The sequence below is a fragment of the Ananas comosus genome, linkage group 17 (assembly GCF_001540865.1).
Source record: "Ananas comosus cultivar F153 linkage group 17, ASM154086v1, whole genome shotgun sequence".
Taxonomy (NCBI): domain Eukaryota; kingdom Viridiplantae; phylum Streptophyta; class Magnoliopsida; order Poales; family Bromeliaceae; genus Ananas; species Ananas comosus.
Window position 1 is genome coordinate 3,000,818 of NC_033637.1, and position 26,495 is coordinate 3,027,312.

Consider the following 26,495-nt stretch of genomic DNA (forward strand, 5'->3'; position numbering starts at 1 on the left):
AAGAAATTAGTTGGAAAATAGTGTTTTTTTAATAACATTTATGTCATATAGAAGGGTATATACTACATGAGATAATAAAAATATTTATTAAAAATAATATATAACTTTTATATTAAAATAATATTTAAAATTGTTTTTATATAAATCTTGTACTCAATGATATTTTAAATAATAACGCGTGACGTTTTAAAGCGTCGGCAAGAATAACTCCGACACTTGTAAAAAGATCGAGCAAAAAATTATTAAGTAAATATGTCGAGATAAACATACTAATACTTTAATATAGCGTCGAAAAATTTTTATCAGTTAAAAATTTGTTTATTGGTGACACTTAATTATAGTGTCAGCACATGTTAAATATTAAAAATACTAGAATACCACAATTACACAAATTACTTCTTACAATTCTACATATATACTGTCTCTCTTTGTAGTTTCAATTTAGTACATTAATTTCTCCAACAAAGCAAATCCTATCAATCATATCTCCTCTGATAATAACAAACCATTATCCAATAATAATAATAATAAAAAACCAACACACCAACATATTATTGTGAACTGCTATATAGACACACTATTTGGAATCCCTTTCCCTGTAATTCCCTTCTCATTCCCTACATTTGAAATGTCTGGAAATAGCAATGTGTAGGGAACCTTTGCTGGTCCCAGCCTATTCTTCAGTTTTACATTTTGGTTTCTTTCTTCTATCCTTTGTTCCACTTGCCGGAGGCTCTCCGCGAACCCATCGAACAACCGCAGGACCTCACCGTCGTCGGTCCACCTCGACGATGTCCTCTGCCCGATGTACACTTCGTCGGCTATGTGCTCGGAGAGCACCTCTATTAGTGCCACCCCGAGAGTCGTTGTGAACCGGTCCGGCACCATCTCCAAGTAGTACTTGTCTGGATTGCCTATGAACTCCGCAAACTCAAGAGTACCTATAAAACAATCGATTTTCTCCAAAAGTTTAGATTGTCAGAGAACAGTGTTTCTTCTTGAACATGCTCTAAACACATATTTGATTTCAAAAAGTGACACCTAAGTGAGACTAGAAGTCTAGAAACACGTCTAATCAGGTTATTCCGTCTCTGAAATCGTGTAAAATAATGAATTGTTTTTGAAATTTGAAGTTATTCGAGATATTTACGTTAGTTCGGCATAGTTTCATACCGACATAGAAAAAACGTGTGTCAAATTATGCTGGCGTGCCGTGCTGTGTGGATGGCATGCCACTACGCCCCACGCTAGTGGCATGACAATTCTTGGTAAAGAACAACGCGCCAATAGTTTTGTTTTTGGTAGTACCTTCTTGTGGAATGAACTTCCGGCACCGTGTCGGGCGGTTCGGAGGGAAGCCAGCATAGCCATATTGGCCAAAGTTGACGGCTGCATGGAGGGCAGAAGCGATCCAGATGAGGGTGGTCAGACTTTGGATTAGGTTGGCGAGTGAGTTCAGCGGAAGCCAGCATTCAACATCGTCGCGTTTGTCGCCATGGCCAATCTCGCGAATCTCCTTCCACCACGATTGGAGCTCGACGTCGGACGCGATATCTTCATCACTGCGGTAGAAGTGGGAGCAAAAGTTGGTGACCCAAGTTTTAATAGCAGTCCAGACATCGAGTCCATCCTCAGCGTAAGGATAGTCTTCCAGCAGGAGTGTCACACCAGAGGGTTGGTTGGAGTCTTTTATTGCTAGCCCCCTGAGGTGGTAAAGTTGGCATATAACATAAATAAAGAAAAGACAAAACGGCACCTATGCTTGTGTTTTGCTTCTTTCCTCGAGAAGCAGAAGCTCAATTATTTGGCATAACAAGAAAAAATGACTCAAACTAGCTTAAGTGACAAAGCTACATGGATATCATGAAGAAGTTTTACCTATGAACAAATAGAACGGGAAAAAAGACATAATCTTTGCTTAAGAAAGATTTCAGTTACAAGCATGAAGCAAAAGAGTACTACTACTAGTCTCGAAAGAACTAAACAGAAAAGGTTGGGACTGAAAGAATCTTAAAAATTGTAGGATTCACCATCTGAAATGCATATAATCCAAGTAATAGCTTGTGGAACCATTTTAAAGCTGACAGTTAAAAAAAATATGTATTAATGTATATATATGAAGCAATTGCTAGTGGTAAAAGAAATGTTCTACCTTTTAACGAGATCTTCGGGAAGGGCTTGCTCGGTAAATCGCCAATTCTCGTAAATGGTTGAGGATAGCTCCATGGCGTATTTGCCCGGGAACATAGTCTTCTCAAGGACCCCGCCGGCATTTAGAAGTACCCCCCGCGCAAGCGCATTTATATGCATGGTGTCCTTAAAATGAGGATCAAGAAGTTTGTAAATAGGATGTATTGTGCTCAATTGCCTCCGTGTAGCTATGATGAAAGGTTCAACCGCCGCATGTGTGTGTAGCCTACAAAGACATTTCAGATGAAGGCATATAGTATAAATGAGCTTTGTTACAATCTTTAGTTGAATTCCTCTCAACATAAATGCGCATTTGGGCTGTCTCAATATCAGAATGTTAATGCAATATGTAAAACCGTCGGTAGCATAAGGATCTCCTAAGAAACCAGAGATAAAGGAGGCACTTGGCACTGTAAGTGATTTTCTATCCTTTTTCTTATAGAATTTGATGTAGGGCTGTGGTTGTTTAATTTTCTTTTGATATCAAATTTTCTTCAGGACAACAATGCTGAAAATACATTTATTTGTAAAAGAAAAAAACAGAATAGTTGATACCAAATCATGAACCAAGAATCTTTTTATCGGCAACATTCACTCACCAGTGACTAATGAGTTGATGGTATCCTGAATCATTAACAGCAACATGAGCTTTGGCTAGCATCCAAAGTGCTCCCTCAGTGCCCTGGTTTGCAGATACGAACACCCTACTGACCTCTTGTTCCATCCCTTCCCCTGGTAAGCTAAGCTCTATCACCAAAGGCCTTAGAGTTCCATCATTCTTCAGGAACAAGAGGGTGCGGGACGCGTAGATGCACAGTCCTTGCGCATTTATGCGCCTTAGGTACGGCACCAGATAGTCGTGGTGATCGAGAATTAAAATCCTCTTTTGCTTCAAAGCCTGTACATAGTGATAAAATTCATACTTACTTTCAGAAGAAAAAATGGTAAGCGCCAGATACTCCCTTAAAGATGATAAGCAGTGAATAATGCACATGCAAACATAAGATCTAATATAGATCTTTCTCGACACAAGATGACTTTCCATCCAGAATAAAAAAATTTTCAAGAATGAAATGATACCAACCTGAGGAATGGTTAAGCCGTCGATCTTTCCCTGTATATGTGAGGCATTGATAGAGCTGTACTTCTCTCCTCTTCCAATTGGCGGGAATTGCTGTTTAAGGTACAAAACTCACTTAGAAAAGAGTTTTTTTTTTGTTTAACTAAATCATTGATTAAGAAAGTTCTTTTCATTTGATTTGGGGGATCCAAGACTTCTTACTTCTAAGCATCTGATCACACCTGGGTTGAGCCCAGCTAGCATTTCTCGTGCGAATTCCTCGTCACTCCTCCACGCATTCTCATCAGCTGCAAAAGAGTTGGTGCTAATGATACTAACATTTGTGAAGGGATAAATTGCACCCATGGGGTCCTCAAGCAATTTCCAAAGTTTTACTTTAGTTCTCGACCTTTCTAGTTGGATATTTATTTTCTTACTCTTGTACAATTATTTGATTGTGATTGTATTTCTTGTCAAAACCTATTACTTGACAGAATTGAACCCTTAAAAAAGTTCCTATTGCAAAATGCGCTGTTGTTTATAGGTCAGGCATTTTATTTTTAGCAAAGAAAAAGAGAAGAAAACAATTAATCCACTTTCCCTAGTGTTTTGGTGAAACTGGCTCACTTGCAATCACTTGTGGAACCGGGAACTTCAAAGGGTTTTCCTTCGTCACCCGGATGACTTCCTTGTAGATATCTTTCGGTAGGAGGGACTTCAACTTCTCCATCACCACGCCTTCAACGATAGATGGCTCATGACGCCTTGCGTAGAGGTCCTTCGTCAACTCTTTGAATGATTCGAAGTTGCCTATATTGTGCCCGAGCAGTGATTTGACTTCGGGGAACACGAAGTGCAATACGGCTTGGATCGAGTGCGTTATGAACCCGGAGAGTTTTACAGGGCTAAACCGCTCATCCGGTGGAACATAGAAGTCGAGATCTATGAATATGCTCCGTTTTTCGGTTTCTCCATCTTGGCCAGAGAAGAAGCTAGTGTTAGTGTAAATACTAGGATCAAATTGTCTAACAAAAATACAACAACCGTACTTCTTCTGAGAAGTCGATACTAAACATATAACATTGGTTGGATTCAAGAACATGTTAAAGTATAGGTTGTGTACAATTATAAACTGTTCTGTTCTGAAGAAAATCAACACTATATCTGTGTATTTAGACTACAAAAGATGAATTTCCCTTTAAGGTATCGAATTTTAGGTGTTATGTTGGGAGATCATACTTGTAATATGGATCCATGGCAAAGAACACTAATGTTACCTGCACGGCTAAGAGGTCGACCTGTACGGCCCCTGCGTGGATAAGGGTACTCCTTGGTGCCCCCTAACACGGGCCTCACACGCTGCCTGCTGTCGGGTACTCCCAGATCGTTGTAGTAATCGTAGTCGTATATCCTCTCCCATTGTTTCCTTTCTCCCCTTCCATTCCCTCTAAGATTCACCAGCTCCTCCTCCCTAAGTTTTTGCAGAGCTGTCGGAGTCTGAGTAGGAAGATAGCTCTGCAAATACAGCACACGAAAAATTAACCATGTAAAACCAATAGAAATTTTCTTGTTATAGGCGGATCCTTCTTTACCACCCTATGATTCAATGCGACAAACCTGTTGATATGAAGAGTGAACATGCGACAACCACGCGAGTCATTTTTTTGTCCCAATGTGTAGTTGCTTAATGAGCCGCATTGTCACATTAACAACAGGTCTTGGCGTGGAAAGAGAGCATTACACTTTTAAAACATGTTTGCTGAAGTAGAATTGAGCAATGACACAAGCATTATGCTAGGATATGTTCTATAAAGTTTGTATATTGTAGGCTTTTCTCTAGTTCAAATAAAGCTTACTGTGTTAGCGAAGAACAAGCGGTCGGAGTTTGTCTTTGTCGTTGGATACACCCACGAATTGCACTCGAAATGGATAGTCCTATCTTCATGTATATCGATAGATGCAAATTTAAGAAAGAACTCATGCCGGCCCCCATTTTTCACTACGATAGCGCCAGGGGTGCCAAAACTATTTTCAACGGGAATCGAGACTTGATACGTCACCGTATTGACATTCCCATGCTTGCCAATCTTGCCGCCGTCAAGTGTTGCCTCCCTACTTAGCTTTCCTCTACCAGTGTCTGCACAATTAACCAGAATTAATAACTAGTAATCACATTACTCGAAAATGGACTAATTAGCTCAAGAGTTCATAAAAGCACTTAACTGGGATCAACTTGAGTGCTGCTATATAGACGGACGGTGGTCGATTTTCCAGCACCGGACTGTCCGAATGATTGGGAGATTACGACTGTTCCCTTGAGAATTTGATGCGCTTCCTGGTCAGGGGCAGGACTGGGCTTGAAGCATCGCACACAAGACTCGTATAATTTACCCATGTTATCTACGTGCGGTGCTTGCGAGATTATCTGAGGATTTCCATAGCCATCGTAGGCTTATATAGAGGTAATGAGGTATTAAGGATTCTTCGTAGAGCAAGCAAGATGAGCATATTGGATTGACAAGGCAGAAAGAAAGAGAAGAATGTGCTTTCTTCAGCTTTACCCTTGCATCTGATTCTATTTCTCGACAGCAAGAGGCCCGATCTCTATTCCAAATGTTTTCCGCGGGGCCTAAACTGGTAAGTTCATGTTACATCAGACATATTGTAATGCACATGGACATTTTCATTCTTCTTTCCTCAATAAGTTCAAGCTCTGCTAACTCCATCGTGATATTCAGTGCAATCCAGAAATGCCAGAAACTTGCCGAAAATGTGATTTCTAGAGATTAGAATATAGTATATTTTTTTAAACTTTGGCCTAGTATTAGGTCTGACATATTTTACTGCATATTATTCAGTTGTTAGTAAGTTCCCTATTCCTTGGAACGCCTTTGTCACAGCTTTTCTATAATGCCAAGAGGAGGAAAGTAGAAAGGTGTAAATAGTTCGGAAAGTTACAAACCCTGAAGAAGTTACTACAAATCTCTGTCTCTTTTCTTTGATGTAGAAATCTTTCTTTTTTTTGAGAGAGAGAGATAGGTAGCATGCTACCCACTTCGTTTATTTCATTTTAGAAATAAGCTTAGTTGAAAATGTGAATTAACTAGCATTCGAACTTGGGACCTCGGGTACTAACTATCAAACTCTTTGCCACTTGTACTAGGGACGGTCGGTTTTGATGTAGAAACCTTGTTATGGATAATCTGTTGCTTTCGGGAAAAGAGGAAACATCCTGATTAACGGTGAGAAATCCAATTGCATGACAACAGAAAACACAGATTCGAGAGAATGGCTTGTATTGCTGTTGAAATCTAACAACCTTTTTTTACTTTGATCAGAGTTACTTGAATAAAAAAAGAATCCAGGAAAGGTAACCCAAATCACAAGCAAGCAACGAAACGGATCTTTTGTCAGTACTAACACAATCATGAATTTAAGGAACTCAAGCTAGACTCATTACATGGATCTGATTAATCAAGAAAATATTAGAAAAACATCAATATTCGTAGATAAATAAATCTACAACGACTTTTTATCCTTTTGTTGAATGGGATTAGATCAATAATGATTATTCTGATGCAGTGGTTTGTGAAAATCAGTAAAGTGCAATAGCAAACTGATTGGAGGAAGCAACATATATAAGTTTGGATGGATAAGCAAGATATTCCAAAGTGGAAGTGCGCAAGTTGGCAATGAAAATTAAGAAATATGCCCCAAGCGTATAATGCAAGTAGTGATGTTCAAATCACTCAAGAACGTAGATACCAAGTTTGATATAGTTGAACCCTACATGGAGGGTAACATCGGCGAGCATTTTTGCAGCAGTAACATAGAGTTTGAACTCGAAGCATCGAGTTTGTTCCTCAAGTTGAATGCCAGATGGTGGTGGCAGTTTCACATGGCACCGGAACTTCAGTGGAACAAGATCATTCAAGCTTTATACTACCGTAGAAGGAGACCACTCTATAAATGGTATTAACGAAACCAAATTTAGAATCATTGAAGATGGTACCAGTGACCAACCAAATTTAGCCAGAACGAAATGGATCTAGCATGTGTACAGCGAAAAAGAATATTTCTATTAATAACTCCACCTGCAATTAGATGCAAACCTGTTTATACACGATCACACATTAGGTCTAATTCATCGCATAAGAAAAAATACTGCCACGCAGAAGCAAAATGATTCCACTGGCCGTCAAAATTTTTTTTTTTTTTTTTCATACTTAAAACTTGTTATTTTAAGTCTCAGAATCTTATTTTTAATCCCCGTGTTATCAGCTTGAGATATTTGTGTTCGTTCTTTCTCTGCTGAAATAATAGAGGAGATAAAAACAGAGCCGAGTAAACAAACATAACTAAATCCAGCGGGGCCAGTTGGTTTGAGCAGTAACCATTCGTCCGTGCATGCAGGGAAGTAACGTGGTCTAACGTCACGCGTGTGTGTGTGAGAGAGAGAGAGAGAGAGAGATTACCGGAGAAGAAGCCGCGAGAGAAAAGCTCCTGAGCCAACCAGAGGAGAGAGAGAGAGAGAGAGAGCAAGAGACACCCATGGCACGTACGGATCTCCTTTCTCTAGAGAGAGAGGGGGGGGAGGCGGGGTTGGAGGAGAAAGAAGAAGAAGACGAGGACGAGGGCGACGAGGGCGCTGATCGCTGCGGCGGCGGCGGAGGCGGAGGCGGAGGCGGGGCATGGGGAACTGCTGCTCGGCCCGGTCATCGTCGTCGTCCCCCAAAGACCCTAGAGCCCGCTGCCTCTCCTCGCTGTCGCTCTCCTTCTCCGACGCCGCCGCCGCCGACGACGATGACGACGACCCGCCGCCGCCGCTCTCGGTGCTCCCCGCGTCGCTCTCCTCCGCCGCCGACCCCCTCCTCCTCCGCCGCCGCTACCGCCTCGGCGCCGAGCTCGGGCGCGGCGAGTTCGGCGTGACGCGGCGCTGCGCCGACGCCGACGCCGGCGAGGCCCTCGCCTGCAAGTCCATCTCGAAGCGCCGCCTCCGCGCCGCCGCCGACGTGGAGGACGTGCGCCGCGAGGTGGACATCATGCGCCGCCGCCTCCCCCCGCACCCCAACGTCGTCCGCCTCCGCGACGCCTTCGAGGACCGCGAGGCCGTCCACCTCGTCATGGAGCTCTGCGAGGGCGGCGAGCTCTTCGACCGCATCGTCGCCCGCGGCCACTTCACCGAGCGCGCCGCCGCTGCCGTCATGCGCACCATTGTCGAGGTCATAGTGGTACGTACCATTAGTTTAAACGAGCCAGCATTTTGCCTACGTAGGCAGAGGTCGGATTAGACCGAGTTACAATCGAAGCATACAGACGGCCTGCGGGCCATACGGCGGAGATTGGGTCGGATCGAGTCACGGTCTAGATCTGAGAGCGCTGTGTTTGTACATTTTGAGTGAATTAATTGATGCTCTTTACCGTCTTAAGTTTTTTGAATCAGTGGTTAGCGCCAATTAATTGATGCTCTTTAAGAATAATAGTAGCTCCATATCGGAGACAAATACATACCATGTATATGGGTTGATCAGCAAATGTTAATTTTGGCATGCTAAATATAAAATATTAAAACATTGTTGCTCAAATTTTTAGAGATAAAGAGTTAGGTATTTCGCGTGGTATAGAAGTTATCCAATTAATCTAAGTTCAAGTGTTGACCCTATTAAAGCAAGTCATGCCTACATGCGAAAGAAAATGTTGAATATGAGATAGTAAGTTGGGAATTTGATTGCAGGGACGAAGTACGCCCAAGGTGAAATGAATGATTAAGCTTCCTAGTTGATTCAGTAATGATAGTTGGTTGAATGAAGATTGGATTAGCTAGGTTGTTGATAAATTATGTTTTTTTTGTTCTTTCGGTTTATGATTCCTAATTGGGTAAGCAATGAGGATCCTGCAGGAAAAGAAACGTTTTTGTTGTTTCAATTTGAATTCTTGATTCCTCTGATAACTCATTTTGCTTCATAGTTTGATGCCGCAACTTGAACTGATTATAGCATGGCAATCTCTTTGCTTCAGCACTGCCATAAACACGGCGTGATGCACCGTGACTTGAAGCCGGAGAATTTCTTGTTTGCTGATTCGTCTGAAACCTCTCCTCTCAAGGCTATTGATTTTGGCCTCTCTGTATGCTTCAAGCCTGGTAAACACATGTGAATTTATCTACTTTTCCCGTATCTACATATTTAAAATGTTGCCATCTGATTTTTAACTTTCTTTTTATTATCATGAACTTTCTCTTATATGTTACGTTAGGTGAACGTTTCAGTGAAATTGTCGGAAGCCCATATTACATGGCCCCAGAAGTGCTTAAGCGAAACTATGGACCAGAAATAGATGTGTGGAGTGCTGGAGTTATTCTATACATCTTACTCTGTGGGGTCCCTCCTTTTTGGGCTGGTATATGTCTTTTATTCAAATTTCGATTGCTCAAATAGTTTATACAGCTGCCGAAATTTTACAGGGAATAAGCCTATGTGAATGTAGTGCATTTAGTTGTTGTATAAATCTGATGCAGAAACTGATGAAGGAATTGCGCAAGCCATTATTCAGTCGGTTATTGATTTCGAAAGAGAACCATGGCCGAAGGTATCCGACAACGCAAAAGATCTCGTGAGATGCATGCTTGACCCAAATCCCTACACACGGTTGACGGCTCAGCAAGTACTAGGTTTGCTCTTCTTTCTCTTTATTAGTATCCAAATTATTTCACCAGCTCTATATAACAATTTAGACTGCTATTATCTATCCATCAGAGATGAAACACTCACCTTTAGTAATTTACTGTCATATACTATTGATTGCTTCAGCAATTTCTCTAAATATTATCGATTGCCCTGACAAAAGAAAGAAATGCGTCAAATTTGCATGCACCAAGTATTGTGCCGCCAACTAATTATCTTTCCATTTTGATGGCGAAGAGCATCCTTGGCTGCAGAATGCTAGTGCAGTTCCTAACATCCCACTGGGAGAAGCTGTGAGAACAAGGCTTCAGCAGTTCTCTGTGATGAACAAGTTCAAGAAGAAGGCCTTAATAGTGAGCTTGATTCTTTGATTCCATAATTCCGTGATCAACATTCTATTTACGTGCCCATGAACTTCAATTGTTGATACTATGGAACTCTTTGTAGGTAGTAGCTGAGCACTTGCCTGTGGAAGAAGTAGATGCCATTAAGGAGTTGTTTCATGTGATGGATACGAACAAGAAGGGAAACTTAACAATTGAAGAACTTAAAACAGGTCTCCACTTAATCGGACACCATGTTCCTGATATCGACGTTCACATGTTAATGGAAGCGGTTAGTGCTTGTAGAGTTTCTCAGTTTCTGCCTGGTTCACTATCTCTAGTTCTCTCATGCCATGTCTACCGCACTTGCTCTTTCCTCTCTTTTTTGGCTCCTGTATCTCTACTTTTTATTATTAACAATCTGATTATTTTCATCTGTATTCTAACATTTTTTTTTTTCCCTCTTTATATTTTAGGCAGACATAGATGGAAATGGTACTCTGGATTGCAAGGAGTTTGTCACTGTCTCTGTTCACTTGAAGAAGATCCGCAGCGAGGAACACCTACCAAAGGCATTCAGCTACTTCGACAAGAACGGGAGTGGATATATCGAGATTGATGAATTGAGAGAAGCTATAGGGGAGGATACTCTCGGTGCCTGTGAACAAGTGATATTGGATATCTTCTCTGACGTAGACAACGATAAGGTTGTGTCAAACTTTATCAGTAAATTACACCATTGGTCGCCGAACTTGTTGCTAGATTTCGCTTCAGTCTCAGAACTTCCATCTGTTTCAAGATGCACTGAACTTAGATTTATATTTTAATTGGGTTGCCTTTCCAACCTCTTTTAAATTTCCTGATGGAGGGATGGTATGGCTGCTTATGTGCAACACTCTTGAGATGATGCAGCTGCTGCATCATTGCAGCACTATGAGATGATGTGGTAATCGAATACTTGAATTGACTGCCATATCATCCCTCCCTTATAAAAATTTAACGGAGTTTAACAGCGGGAACTGATGAAACTGAAACTGAACTTCAGTCATCAATTACAACAAATTGATGTTCAATGATTAAACTGAAGTCCCACTATAAGTTTGTTGATCAATCTGTGTAACTTACCTAACTTTGATATTTGGATCCTTGTAAGGCATTGATGTAAGATTATATGCTCCACAGCACCGTCGAACCATCCTCGCTTATTGTAATGTTTAAATGCTGCAGGATGGTCGTATAAGTTATGAAGAATTTGAAAGGATGATGAAAGCTGGAACAGACTGGAGGAATGGATCTCGCCAGTACTCACGAGCCGTGTTCAATACCTTAAGTTTAAAAATGTTCAAAGATGGGTCCTTAAAAGATGGTGGTGTAAAAAGATCAGTAAAGCGACTTACTGAGTGAGCAATTCTTTCCCCTTTATTAACTGATTAAGAAAGCGCAAGAAACCAAATTTAAAGAAGGGATTCCAATTTGACTTTGTTGTTTAGATTTTGCTAAGTATGAATTCTAGAATGGCAGGGAAAGCTCTTTGACATTCAGGCACTTTCTACTGAGTTGCTGCTGTTGAATTTGAAGTGTATAAATGCTTGGCCGGATTTTAGAAAACAAAGAAGGCTTTTCAATTCAACTCCAAATCTTTTGTATAGTTTAAGAAAAATTCTCCAGTAGAGATATCCATGCTGCTTCTCAAGTGGAGAATTTTTGCAGATATTAGCTAATTTTTGCAGAATTTTATGGTGACACTTTAACAAACATTCTTTTGAAACTTACTGTAAATGATTTTTTATTTTTTTTGGTTTGAATCCTGAATTCTTAGTTCTGCTCTTTGCCATAGTAAGAGCTTGGAACTCTGTTTTTTTTTTTGCCGGTCAAAGTTTGTAAAAAAGATTGGGTGCTGCTTGTTTCTTTTTTCGTTTTTTATTAACCAAATGCTCAAATGAGCTATAACTGCAAAATCGTCAACTGCGTGCGACTCTGTGCATCTTCCGTGATGTGAAGCTTCTTCCAAATATAATTGGCTCAGGATTAAAGTTTTATAATTTAGATAAATTTTACCTATTACAAATGGTGCTCTGGTATTACATCCCGGTCACAAAATATCTTAGACCAAAAAAAGAAAAAAAAAAAAAAAGAAAAGAAAAAATGACATGAGCTATGTAAGCATAACTTTATGCTTGAAGAGCATTTTTCATGCTAAAAACTCGATGTTCATCAAATTGGGCCATAGAGAATTTAAAGCCAATCAGTTACATCCATTAACAAAAAATACAAACTGAAAGCTACTACATTTTATTTTGGGAAAATTGTGCAATTCTCGACCAATATTTCCAAGTTAGTTAAAATTTTTCATCCGTTCGTTTAGTTCAGCCAAGGAAACACTGGAAACACTCCCTTGACTCGTGCTGTTACTCGGCGGAGATTGAAATAAAAACTGTCAAATATAATCCGAACTGAAATGCTCATCAATTCGATCTGATTCAGCTCGTATTCATTATCCTTCTTCCTCTTAATAAAGCTCCCAACCATAAACTTAAGACTACGGCCACAACATGCTTTCTTGTGGAGACATTCAATGCACAACAACAAGTTTACCAGTAACCGACCCAATTCACGCACGAAACACAAACATTTCAAGCTGCCCAAGGCTAACTGCAAGGTCTCCCTATCCCTGGTTTCAAACCAATTAAAGGTTGCTCCCCTACACACCCTTTCATGAAGAGGAAACCCATTGTAAACCCCAAGATCCTGGATTAGAGCTCGACACAAGATGAAGTTCTGCTGTAATTTAATAACCAAGCTTTTCTATTTACTCTCCTCTCATAAGGCAAGTTGGTACATGAATTTGAATGATAGAACGGACACGCAGTTTCTCATTCGCAGGTCAATGCATTACTGCAGAACGATTACAAAGTCAGTGTATTAATGCATGCTGCGTCGCGCCAGCATGTCACCTTGATTAACTTAAACAACCCAAGCAAATACAGACAGGTCAATACATATATACAGATAATGCGAATAATTTCCCTTTTTTAACTTGTTCGTCGACAAACAAGCATAAAACTAGCTGCATCACCGGTTTCTTCTCTCCATCTCTCGTTTCGCTTTTTTATTCCCCTTCCTAGGTGACCAGAGGTGACTTTCGCCTGCATCAGATAGTAGAATTCTACCAACTAGGAATGCCGATGGGAGAAGAGAGCAAGTAAGGGTTTGTGACCTATCGGTGTTTGTCGCACATCTGGCATGTGCTCGCCGACTTTGGATTCGCGTACGTGCAGTGGTCGCACGGCCAGAAATTACCATCATCCATTATGCGACTTGGGCCGCCCGATCTGGAACTAGTACTAGCGATCAGTTTCTTGCTACCCTTGTGCTTGCCACCGAGGTTCTTCGAGCTCGAGCTCTTGCTGCATGTAGCCTGGCTATTGGAAGAACCCACATCATTCAGCCCAGTCTCCAGTGCTCGGACAAGGTTCTCAAAATAGTTCCGGGTTACACTGTTCAGGCATTAAAACAATATGTAAGGACTAAGAAAAATAGCCAGATTAGATCAAAAGATTTATCTTAGATAAAATAGGAAAAAAAAGTAGCAGGGATAAAAGACACAGCAGGCATGTGTAAGATACGGAAAAAGTGGCAATGAACAACATTTTAGGTATTTTTTTAAAAAATTTAAGGTAGGAATAATTTATTAATTTTTCTTGTAGTAGTGCTTCACGTTTTGATTTTACATCTTGGTAGCTCGTTAACAAACCTGTTAAACAGAGTATGGTCGCATTGCAGCTCTGTACTTGCAAAATGTTATTAGTCAAAGGAGTCCTAGTTCCCAGACAAAAGACAGAAAATAGAAATCACCATACCTGGTAAGACCAGCTAACTTGGTACGAAAGTCATTAAAATCTTTTGTTGGAGTTTCTGCTTCAAGGTATACTTGTAGTTCCTTTTCTGCACACTGATGAAGACGCTCCAACCCTGACTCAGCCTCGCCTAAATAGAAGAGATGCAAGAAACCATATGACTAACAGTACATATCGCATTCACCAGAGTAAGAAAAGGGATACAAACCTTGTAAATATTCAAAGAACTGTCTCTTGGCATGTTCATGCTCAGGTAGGTAGTAACCGTAAGCATAGGTCCACTTCAATACTCGCCTACACTCCACTATCTGGAACAAGAATATTATATTCTGTTATGAGCAAAAAACACTGATAAAAAGGAAAATGTTGGTTCGAGTAGTCGAAAAATTACCTGTAACCAGGCTTCTATTATGAACTTGAGCTGAGACTCAGGTTGGCTTTGTCTGTCACTCAGCTTCTCAAGCTGAAAATTTTTAAAATAAACGCTGAATTGTCAAGTAGTTATGCCTCATCAAATAGCATGCATAGCAGTATCTTTATCATTTTAAAACCAAATAGTTATTTATAAAACCCAACCATAGAACATCAAGCCTAAAAGGTCCCATTAAGGCATAACACCACCATCGTTAATGCAACAGGAAGAACAAAAGATTCCAATGTGTACCTTTTCATTTTGCATACTCTGCAGATCTGCTAGTGCCTTTTGCCTTGACTGAAAGTAAGCAGAGAGGAGACGTTAACCAAATTTAATGTTGATTTTGTCCTAAAGTAGCTTTTGCCTTGATCCCTACTTGCACAATAGCAAGAACTCTAAAGTTGCTTTCGACTGGTAATTGAGGATGAAATACACTTCATTCACATTCTCATGCATTTTTATCTCAAATCCAAGATCACACTAAGCACCGCTTAGTGCTTAGGCATTACACATTCTCTTTCCACCCATCATTCATTAGAACATTGATCAATAGCAAATAACAGAACATTTGCATGATAAAACTACAATTAGTGCTGTGAGAAAAGAATACTAACTTACCGACTGATTGGTGGCCCAACGTTCATAATAATGTGTGTATCTCTCAAGCGAGTTTTTAGCCATTTCTCTCCTCCTCTCAGATTCATCATACTGAAACCATCAATAGATGAGGAAATACAAAGATCAAAAATCCACACCATTACATTCTGAAGAGAATAGATTGGCCTTTCGGTTAGGCATTACCGCTCCCTCCTGTTTTGCTGCCTCATAGCGATTGCAAGCATAGAAACCACCAGTCCTCTCCCCATGCTCTGACCATGCACCAAGACATAGCCTGCAGTCACATGTAATGGACATGATGTATATATGAACATTTTGAAGTATTAGAAAGGAAATTATTTATTGAAATTTTGGAACACTAAAGCCCATATCCAAAGAATCTTACCAGCAAAACTCAAATTTACAAGGTGGAGTGCATGTGATATGCATACATCCCTGGTTTTTCTCAATAGGCCGTTTACACTTGGGGCATGGCTTGGAATTAGCTAGTATCCTGACATCATTGACATTGGTAGAATGGAGTGGTGATCGAATTAGTTAATATGGTGAAAGAAGTGATCATAATGGGAAGAAATATTGCATATTTAGATAACATGAAAAGAAAAATTGTTCATAGATCAACCCACTGTATGTCAATAAAACATAAAAATATAAAAATCCCAAAAAGGGAATTAAATTCCCACTTGGAACCAAAATGGCAAAAAAAAAAAACTTACAAAACAAAGCAACATCCGTATACATCTAAGAACAAGAAATTCCAAACAAATAAAAGAAACCCAAAACAATCAACTAAAGAGTACATCTTCTCTTGGAGAAGCAAAAAATCCTACTTAAATGCTATAAAACACAATAAACTATAGCCTACTAGAAGAATTAACATCTACCTCTCAAACTGGCAAACAAAAATATTGCAAATGGATGAAAGGCATATTGGATAGGGACTGCTCCATATACTTGTCCACTTCTCTATGCTAAATAAGATGGCATGTGGAATTTAAGTACCAAAAATACTTCCCTTATCTAAATGTAAGTAAAACATTAAAGGTCACCATCTAAATCAAGGGCATCATTCTAATTTTTCTGCTCTTCCACCTTAAGGGTCTAGGAAATAACCTTAAAGGTCACTCATATTTCCACTATCTACAGCTAAGAGAAAAACTGCTTGCTTATGATTTCATGTACTACTAAATTTGATCAAGAGTTCATTTCTCTGCTGAAAGCAAGTATCTATCATTTACGAAAATAAGATAAAGCAATAGAAAGTTGAGCACACGAGTTCAGGTAATTAAATTCAAAATGTTTAAGTTTGAGTTGGAAGAAGTACAATTTTAGGATATGTCCATCAGATATTCTAAAGGAGGATCAACAGCAGAGTCATTAGTGTGCAATCAAGAAAATTAAGTAAACACATCTCATTATCCTACCAATTCATGTTTTCGGACTCAGCACTGTTTTTAAGTATCCACTTTGCAACTGTGCCACAGTCTACCGGCCGATGAGCTTCCTCAGTGCACTGCAGATTTAGAGTTTCTCACTTTACACACCCAGAAATGACAAAATATTCTGATAAAAACAACAAAAAAATGCATTTTTTCAACAGTATATACTCACATTCCAGCAAAAGCTATAAGAACAATTGCAGCAAACATCATAACTTCCGCTACCCATGACGAATTCCACTGCATATTCACAGCCAGGAGCAGGACACCATTTTGTCTATAGAACAAAAAATAATAATAATAATAATAATAATTATACAATCGAGAAGAAATATTAATGTTTTGAATCCTTCGTAATAGCAATTACAAGTTCACAATAAAAGCCAAATCAGCGAATTATGACGAACAATAATTACAAAAATTCCAAACTCCGTTTAACAAATATACCCAGCAGATTGTAATGGAAATATTTAACAGATCACAATTAATGACTTCACATAGTTCAGACCTCAAGTAAACCTCAGTATTTTGGAAAGCTGTATAATTTGACAAATCAAGGCACGCTGACAGAAAGTAACCGGCACAATGTACTGAGTGGTACCAGAGGTAGCTGGACAGTTAGTAGAGGGTTTTACCTTTCTATTATCTTCAATGTAGGACCTATGAAGATAGCGGGCGTACTTCTCTTTATCTTCAGTAGTAGCCAAATCATTAATCATATCTTGTCCAACAACAGCATCACATGATGGATCAGGACAACGTAGCATTAAACATCCGGGACCGTCGCTTATTGATGTACTAATGTAACCTGCCATGACAAATTTAAGATCGAACACTGTTCAATATTCATAAAATATTCTGCACTATTCCTAAAGCAAATAAAAACAGGAAAATACAAGTTTTCTAAAACAAGTGTAACACTAAAAAGTCAACCCATCTATTTGAACTAATAAAACATATATGTCGTGTCATCTCAAGACTTGGAACACTTCAATCCACCAACTAACCAGTGATGATCAAACCAACAGCCAAACAACACCAAATAAATGGCAGAGTTTGTTGACCCAACTAATTTAACCGGACATCTCTGTTTTTCGCTAAATAATTAAATTTTTAGCCAAGGAATGGCGCAAGTATCACCTTGGCTGTTTGATTAACATTAGAGAGGAAAAGTCTTAGGCCTATAATGCCCAGTTCATGCAAGCTATTAATTAGAAGATGGCTTCGGCCGTTAGATATACTGCCCCTTTTTTTTCTTTTTTTTCATTGAAAAAATCAAAGAGCCAATACAAACTCTGTAACAACAAAAACAGGACCTTGAGTGAAATATTTGTTTTTGATGAGAAAGTCAAGCAGCACAATTATGAAGTGAAAACCCCAAAAAACATATCATACTTGTAGGCAACCAAATTAAAAACAAACCAGTTTGATTACGAACCTCTCCAGCATGCACGGCAGAAAGGATGGCTGCATGCAGCAGCACAAATCCCCTTGCGTGGATAACTTTCGAAGCAAATTCCACAAGTCAACTGTCACCAAAAGCACAAAGTTCACAAGAAAACTCAAAAAAAAGGTGGATTTTCAACGGAAGTTCGAAAGTGTCAATAAAAGGCTTCTCCACAAAGGAGATAAATATGTGGTCATGCATAAAAACATTGGTAAAAGAAACTTACTTCTCTACCATTTGGCATATCCGCTGGCTGCTCCAATAAACCGACAGCTTTCCGGACCTTCTCTTCGTCTGCAAACCATTCATCATGAACCTTACTGACACTCCTGGGAAGCCAAATAATAAAATTCTCAGTACCAAGCAAGCACTTCACAGTTGAACATAATTATGCTGTATAAAAAACGTAAACTTCTAGAAATCAAAGGCAAGTTTCCGACAAAGAGCAAATTTTTTACCAATTATAATGGCGCAGAAGGACACACGCTGCTGATCTTGGTATCGAGAGTACAGTTGATACTCTACTTATGTCCTCCTCTTGGCGTTGTCTTGTATCAGCTTCACTCAAAATAGTGTAATTGTGCTGAGATGGTAAAATAGGAAGATTATAACAATGTGGCAACCAAGTAGAATATAGACAATCAAGTAAAGAATAAAATCACAATGAAAGAGAGAAGACAATAGCAAACTAATAATAAGCTCCAAAGGGAGCTTCAAACTCAAACAGTTTCCATGTTCATAACCAAACCAACCAGTTTAAGTCTACAAAAAATTAGCCATATCATATGAACAAAAGCAAGAAAACTACTTACATCAAATACAAAATCCCATTGAGTTAATATAAGTTTTCCAATTATCATTGAATTTAAGGAAACGGAAAGCTTTTATCTTGGTTTAAGATCCAGAATGCAGTCCCTCAACCAATCGAACTCCAAAGGCAACTTCCAATATAGCTTAAAACACACGAATCCAACCTAATTCGTCACAAGTTCACCCCTTTGGAAGGAAATAACACATAGTGTACATGCTCGCCTCCTCCGCTCAGCAAATCCAGCTCCAGTAACACCCAAATCAAAGCGAACCAAAATGAGAACCATTCCGAATCAGCTAATTCACCTGTTGGCGGTGGGACGCGATGTCCTCGGAATCGTCCAGCTCGTTGTCGACGAAATCGTAGTCGCCGTCTCCGTCGTCGCTCCCCATCGCGGTGTCCCCGCTGTAGAAGTCGTCGTCGGGCGACTCGAGATCGTTGGCGTCGTGCATGTCGTCCTCCGAATCCATCGCGCTCCTCGCCCCGCCGCCGCCCCCGCCCCCGCCGCAGCGCCGCCCCGCGCGATCCCCGAGCCCTAGGCGGCGCAGAAACCCTAGAATTTCGCCCACCTGGGAGACGACGATTAGGGCACGGGATCGGAGGGTGGGGATGATGATCGGGGAGATCGCGATTTAGGGGAGCGGGGGCGAAGACGAGGAGGGTTGGAGAAAGAGAGGAAAGGGCGAATGGGTGGATTCTCCAAACTGTGGTGGTTCGGGGAGGTCGGATTTTTGCTCGGCAAGGGAGGAAGCGTATTTTATAGCCTTCATTGCGTATATACGTGGAGCAAATACGCGTACATACGAAACTGTGGCAATGGAGGCTATGGAGCGTTCTCTTTTTTTTTATTCTTTTTTTAAAAAAAAAATTTAAGGATAATTGTCTATATAGTTCTCATACGTTTGAAAAGATCCGATTTATCTTTATTTTTTTTCTTTTTAAAATACCCCTTACCGTTATTGTAAAATACCTTACAGTTATCTACTGTTAAGTTAACTTGGGTTAAACATGAGTTAAACATCCACTACAATTAAAAAAAATTAAAAAGGCAAATAAGAAATGTTGGTGACGGTAGAGGGGTTTATTGAAAAAGACTAAAAAGTCAAAATGCTTTTTGTGCCTCTGACTTTAAGGGTAAATAAGAAAGTCAATGATAGTAAAAGGTATATTTGAAAGGGTAAAATAGTAATTTTATAAAAATAACAGAGTTAATTAACAGATTCTAACTCTAGGAATATATTATAAATAGATTGGAATGTAGAAAGGTATTTTTAATATTAGCCTCTAAGAAAGTCAATGATGATGAAAGGGTATATTTGAAAGGGTAAAATAATAATTTTACAGAAATAACAGAGTTAATTAACAGATTTTAACTCTAAAAATATATTATAAATAAGTTGGAATGTAGAAAGGGCATTTTTAATATTAGCCTTTTAAGAGAGATAAATCGAAAAGTCGTGAACTTTTCAGGAATATACAACTATACAAGCAATTGCCCCTTCGTTTTAATTAATGGTGATGGTGAAATGGTGGGGGGTTTTCCTTTTTATTTTTTACTTTTGTTTTGTTTTTTTTTTTTATGACTTCAACTATTTTAAATGGGATTACAATTATAAACGCCCAACAAATTTGTTCTAATTATATTTTGAGACACTAACCTCAATTAATTTAGTACTAGAAAAATTAGCAATATTTTTTTCATTGGCAATCTGATTAATTTATGCCCAACACAAAATAAAATATCAGTAATACTTTCTTTATCGCAACCTAGTTAATTGATGCCCAAAAAAATAATCTGATTAATTGATGTTCATCAAAAAAAAAAAAAAAAAAAAAACCAAAAAAAANTACTATCAATAGTACCGAGCCATTAGTATTATTGAGTTTTCGGTCGTTGGATGAAAAGATGTGCGGTTAGGATGATAGTGGTCTCCTAGGGTTAAGTGGGTGGTTGGTTTAATAGTATAATCTAACGGATGAAAATGATCAAAAGATAGATCTAATGGTAGAAAATTCAATAGTACCAAGGACTTGGTACTATCAATAGTATAGTAGCCGAACTATATATATATATATATATATACACACACACACACACGTGGAAAAAATACACTTACATACAAAACTCTGGAAATGGAGCCTTTTCCTTTTCTTTTTTTTATTTTTGATTAATGGTGGCGGTGAAACGGCGGGGGATTTTCTTTTATTTTTTTATTTTTTTTTTATTATGCCTCCATACTTTTCTTTCTTTTTCTTTTTTAATTTCGCCTCATTTTAAATGAAATTAAAATTATAAAAGCCCATCAATTTTGCCCTAATTATACTTTGAGCCACCAACCTCAATTTATTTAGTGCTAGAAAAATCAGCAATATTTATACTTTGAGCCACCAACTTCAATTTATTTAGTGCTAGAAAAATCGGTAATATTTTTCTGTCCTAATCTGGTTACTGATGTCGGAAAAAACCCCCAAAAATACTAGCAATATTTTTTTTGTCAAAATTTGGTTAATTGATAATTGATATCGAAAACAAAAACTCATAAAATTACTTGTCCTGCGCTATTTCTTTCTAAAGCGGTAAAATTGAATTTCACAAACTCTGTTATTCGCCTGCCAAGGAAATAAATAACATAAAAGCTAAATTTCAATTTTACGTTTTCCTTTTCTTCGTAATTAACTTCAGTGTGGTGAGCCAAATTCAAGTATGATATTTTGAAAAAAAAATAAACTTTAATAAAAAAGTAGAATTATAATAATAACCACCTTTGGCGAACAAACACATCCGTAACTCAATTAGTTCGTCAGGGTTTGGACCTTACGTATTATGGTACAGATTTTCTAGAGCCCGACATATGTGAATATTTTCTAACATCATAGAAGTGTGCACAAATTTTCTCCACACTTAGATCACACAAAACCCTTGCGGAATTACCACACTTACAAAACACACACACACACACACAAAAAAAAAAAGACAACACTAACAGAGACATTCAAACAGGCAACGTGATTGTACTATATCTTTAGCAAGGTGTAATCAGATAAAATTTTTTAGTACTTTATTTTGACAAGGCATGTGTCTCTTTGTGGTAACAGTACGTCCATTCGTACCAGGTAAGTGTAAGATAAGATCATAACAAAGATGTTCTAAAGTGGCATTCCAAGAGAGAATTCAAGTTTTACTGTTGGAGGTCATCTGAAATTTTGAAAAAAGGCATCATTACACAGCAGGGCATATGTCCTCCAAGCTGCAAGAGATAAACCGAAGCTTAAATTTTGAGGAACTTTAACAAAAATAAAAGGTGAAAAAGAAACAATGTACAGACCTCATCTGAACTCTGGCACATTTTAAAATGAATAGCTTAATTTTGAAAACCTAACCTTCCAGTATATTTGACTTCATATCTCTTCTTCGGAACTTAAATCTAATGGAATATTCTATCACTTGCTAGAATATGCTATAATCTTTTTTTTATGGAGATTAATAATCTAACAGAACATATTATGTTCAGGCACGCATTCTAAAATGTGTTATAGTTTGGATAGGGTCTAGTCATCTTTCACCCAAAAGAAAAGGAGAAAAATTATGAGAGGAAGTACCTCTTTCCTAAGCACTCAATAATATCTGTGGTTAAAGTTGCTCGTTTCTTGTTCTCGAAAGCGAGCGCTGCAGCTCTCCTCAACAGTAGTGAACCAGCTATGCACCCAAGTATCATTGGATTTGGACTGCGCCATATTAGCACAAGAAAAAAGAAAACCCGTTTAACATCAGCCTAAAGGTAGAGATATAGTATCTTAATAAGAACGCGGAAGCTACAGAAAGAACCTCCTTTCAGTGGGTTGTTTGTTTGACAATAGATGATGGCGTGCCCATGATGAAAATACCGCAACACTAGTACAAATATATAGAATTAAGGGAAAAAGTCAGCCTGAAGAACTAGGATTTAGGACATAAAAAGTAATGTAAAGAATGACTGAAAGCAAGATAGATAGAGCTTAGATTTATGGAAGTGCTATGGAACTGCTAAAGCATAACATAGTGTCAAATGTCAATATGGCAAAGCTCATGATACAAAGCTAACAATCACAATGCACCATGATAATGCCAAAAGGAACATCTTAAGCGGAAATGACAGCAAGTCATGACGTGATACTGTCAACAAAAGAACCCAAAAGTATCTCTGGAGGTAAGGAATTCAAGAGCACAATGTAAGACATGGTACAAACAAATACAGAATTCATAAGACAACAAACCTTCCAGAAAGGATATCGCCTTGACCACCGCAACGCCGAGGGGATCCATAAGTGCTGACCCGAGAGACTTCAGAAAACATTAATCGTCAGTAGCAATTACAGAAGGATCATGCACTACAAATAATCAAACCAAAGGAAGGATGTGGGGGGGGAAAAAGAAAAAAAAAAAGAGGCAGAGAGAGAAGAGGAGATAAAAGTCATTAAGTAGCTACACAATGTCCAACACTCATTAGCGTGGAGGAAATATGGTATGGGAAAGAAATTGATGATACATTTGTTTGAAATATAACATAAAAAAGCAAACCAGTTGAAGATTTTCACATCAGAAAACAAAAATTTCGTAAGCTCTAGCCCACACCTGTTTTGCCATCACTAATAAGATCAGCTTTCCCTTTACGAAGAATTGTTACTCCTCCAATTCTGGCCAGATAATTAAGATATTCATAGTAATCCAGATAGTGAAAAGTAAATGTAAAAATATATATATATAGAAATAAATTACCTCTTAGCAAGCTGCAGTAGTTGTTCAGAACCATCTTGATCATTTACCTCACAGTTCAAAACCTTGTCAACAAGGCGCTTATACTCATTTATATTGGGTGTCAAGACAGCGAGAGAGTTGTCCTTTACAAGATCGAGGTTGTTCGTGACAAGAAAAAGACCATCCTAAATATAACGAAGGATAAAGAGAAGCTTAGGAGCTTAATTTAGGCACAAACATATGCATGTAGATAATGTACTATATACATACTCCATCAACAACGATTGGGACGTTCGACTGCGTTGCATGCCTCATGATGTCACCTACACAATTCTAGAAACATGAAACAAAGTGTTAGATAAATTGTGCTTATTCCCCTTGGGTTGGGAATTTGAAACTTCTGAAAAGTTTTATTATATAGCATTTTTCGAATTCATTCTGGATTCTATCCACATTCTTACAAATTCATCGAGCAAATAATTGCTGAAAGTGCTAATAACTAACAAAGAAAAGAAATGGAAGTAGATAGGAGAAAATAATATCCAATGAGTAACAGCATATTCCCTTTGAAACTTAATAATGGAAACATACCAGAAGAAACGGGTCCCGCCCAAGACCTGGACCAACAATAATGCAATCAAATCGCTCCATCCACTTTGCAACTTCCGCCAGAATTTTAGTGGAAACTGATGCTTTCTCGTCATCCCTAAGAAACTTGAGATGCATGATCAGCGTGTCCTTCCGCTTAGCAAGCTGATTGAACCACATATTTAAGGTTAAACCAAATCAAGATACATAATTTACCTTATGCTGTATGACTCTTCCAGTATAGGGTGTACAATCAGCTCAGGGCTGTAACTTTTTATTACTGTCGCAGCATCTTTTGTGCAAAATACATGTGACAAATCAGCACCCTGCACAAAACGAGCAGAACAATTAAAACTTACTACAGCGGTGATACATTGTTGAAGATCTCAGTGCTATTACTGGGTTAGAACCGGTAAAAACCAGTTGCCCAATGCGCAAAATAAGCATGAAATGAAACAAGAAGATAACTAACAATTTTTAGGGCTGATATTGCAGCAAAATATGGAGCACCCGTGTATTCACGGCATCCACCGATAACTGCTATCTTGCCTGATGCAAAATAATGAACTTATGAGTTATTCCTCTACGGAAACCAGCGTGCCGAAAAAAGAAGAGGTAAAAGAAATACTGGTAAACAGTTAAGAAAGAGTTCAGATTTCTTTTCTTTTCTTTTCTTTTTTTTCTCTAAGAACAAGCAAGGAATCAGCAGATAGTAAATTCCAGCTGTGCTTTGATATTCTACAGAATCGCTTCCCTAGGCACAACTTTAATCCAAATTCAAAGCGCGAGACAAGGTATCATCATATACGACCATTTTCTCTGATCAATTCCTCCTTACTAGAGGAGCTTTGGGGATTTCCTGTTGTTATTTGATCAAAGTATGAGTAAATTGCCATTTCCCCCCTAGTTATATTGCATTGATGGCATGTACACATAACATAGAAAAGAGGTGGATAGCTCATTTCGTCAATTGATTGATTTCTAACAGGAGAAAAGGCTTCGATTATGATGATCATGATGATGATGATGTTATTGCACAAGAAACTACAAGCAAGAGCAAGTACATGTGCTTCAGCAGACCAAGAGGTGACAATTTGAGACACAATACCATAACACTATACAAACATAATCAAACACGCCACATGGAAAAAATCCTGAATCAAACACGACAGAAACCCCTCTGATTTGAAAGTGACGCAACATGACACGACACGAATTAACTGTCGAAACAATGTAAATTACAAGCAAACTCATTTCACCACCAAAAAATCACAAAACAAATTCATTTGGGCAAGAAAATAAGAATAAAAGTGGAAAATTGGAGCTTTACCTGCTTGTCCTTTGTACCTAATTGGATCCAAAACCGGGGTGATTCTTCGGATAACACCCTCCGCATCGGCCTCCAACGTAGGAGATGCCCCTCTCCCCGCCATTTGCGCCTTGTGGCGGAACCCTCCCAACGATCGAATCAAAAAGAGTTGCCTCCTCAACACACTCGACGACGACGATCCCCACATGCGGCTATCGAGACCCTCGGAAATGGCGATCGGAGCGCTCATATCATCATCTTCGTCGGAAATTCCGCATCAGCGAAACCCTAGAACAGAGGGATTGGAATTGAAGCGAAAATCCGCACCCAAAAAAACCAAAACAAAAAAAAAAAAAAAAAAAAAAAAAAAAAAAAAAAGCGAGCAGGTTCGTTCGTACTTCGTACTGGTGAGGCGAAGCTCCGAAGTGATTTTCGGGGTTGGATATGAGGAAGCGCAAAAAGGTGGGAAATTAGTGCGTGGACCACCACGTCATCCGCGAACCGCTCGGCTCATTTTTCCCATCCAATCGCTCCGTATGAAGTTTTAATTTAAAAGAAGGGAAAACTTCAAAAACCCCCCTGTGGTTTCGTGCATTCTCACTTTGCTACCTTGTGGTTTAAAACGTATCAATTTGCCTCCCTGTGGTTTCGTTTTTATCTTTTTGTTATCAATTTTATTATTATTTTTTTTTAAATCAGTAACAAAGTTAAAATTAAAGGATACTAAAGTGACTATTCGATAAATATAGATGGTTATCTGAAGTTTTTTGTATATAATTTAACGAAATATTAACGAAAAAGCTTCCGAAAAGATAAAAATGAAACCACAGGGGGGTAAATTGATACGTTTTAAACCACAGGATAGCAAAGTGAGAATGCACGAAACCACAGGGGGTTTTTTGAAGTTTTCCCTTAAAAGAATGAGTTGAACGGTTTGGATTTAAAGTTGGTATGGAATGGACGGAGATAGGATTTCCGGTCTATGGATGACTGTTGTGAACCGTGATCAGGCAAGAATTA

General features: G+C 38.7%; 4 protein-coding genes across 6 annotated transcripts; 1 reads left to right on the top strand and 3 right to left on the bottom strand.

The window, feature by feature from the left end:
* Positions 354–6,311, bottom strand: LOC109723303 (linoleate 9S-lipoxygenase A-like). The gene is made up of 10 exons (XM_020251631.1): positions 5,474–6,311; positions 5,107–5,387; positions 4,528–4,765; positions 3,878–4,225; positions 3,473–3,558; positions 3,275–3,364; positions 2,790–3,088; positions 2,153–2,416; positions 1,309–1,703; positions 354–941 (listed from the first exon to the last, which is right to left on the bottom strand). The coding sequence occupies exons 1-10, from the start codon at positions 5,643–5,645 to the stop codon at positions 565–567; spliced, it is 2,550 nt and encodes an 849-aa protein (XP_020107220.1). The 5' UTR covers positions 5,646–6,311; the 3' UTR covers positions 354–564.
* LOC109723304 (calcium-dependent protein kinase 29-like) lies at positions 7,576–11,886 on the top strand. Of its 2 annotated transcripts, XM_020251632.1 has the most exons (8): positions 7,582–8,481; positions 9,269–9,392; positions 9,506–9,649; positions 9,768–9,920; positions 10,171–10,286; positions 10,381–10,548; positions 10,733–10,963; positions 11,484–11,886. In XM_020251632.1, exons 1-8 carry the CDS (start codon positions 7,942–7,944, stop codon positions 11,658–11,660), a joined length of 1,653 nt encoding a protein of 550 aa, XP_020107221.1. In that variant the 5' UTR covers positions 7,582–7,941; the 3' UTR covers positions 11,661–11,886. The 2 variants fall into 2 exon arrangements, with proteins under 2 accessions (XP_020107222.1, XP_020107221.1); XM_020251633.1 differs by lacking the exon at positions 11,484–11,886 and having other exon boundaries at positions 7,576–8,481; positions 10,737–10,874.
* On the bottom strand, positions 13,044–19,587 carry LOC109723188 (probable E3 ubiquitin-protein ligase ARI8). The gene is made up of 15 exons (XM_020251469.1): positions 19,149–19,587; positions 18,491–18,615; positions 18,259–18,361; positions 18,024–18,114; positions 17,221–17,393; positions 16,758–16,862; positions 16,571–16,659; positions 15,532–15,639; positions 15,330–15,420; positions 15,147–15,236; positions 14,778–14,825; positions 14,505–14,576; positions 14,322–14,421; positions 14,117–14,243; positions 13,044–13,753 (listed from the first exon to the last, which is right to left on the bottom strand). Exons 1-15 carry the CDS (start codon positions 19,311–19,313, stop codon positions 13,474–13,476), a joined length of 1,767 nt encoding a protein of 588 aa, XP_020107058.1. The 5' UTR covers positions 19,314–19,587; the 3' UTR covers positions 13,044–13,473.
* Positions 21,832–25,995, bottom strand: LOC109722849 (ATP-dependent (S)-NAD(P)H-hydrate dehydratase). 2 transcript variants are annotated; one of them, XM_020251011.1, is made up of 12 exons: positions 25,874–25,995; positions 25,497–25,763; positions 24,639–24,715; positions 24,383–24,492; positions 24,170–24,284; positions 23,849–23,911; positions 23,600–23,763; positions 23,456–23,517; positions 23,098–23,164; positions 22,670–22,735; positions 22,444–22,569; positions 21,832–22,091 (listed from the first exon to the last, which is right to left on the bottom strand). In XM_020251011.1, exons 2-12 carry the CDS (start codon positions 25,723–25,725, stop codon positions 22,064–22,066), a joined length of 1,107 nt encoding a protein of 368 aa, XP_020106600.1. In that variant the 5' UTR covers positions 25,726–25,763; positions 25,874–25,995; the 3' UTR covers positions 21,832–22,063. The 2 variants fall into 2 exon arrangements, with proteins under 2 accessions (XP_020106600.1, XP_020106601.1); XM_020251012.1 differs by lacking the exon at positions 25,874–25,995 and having other exon boundaries at positions 25,497–25,823.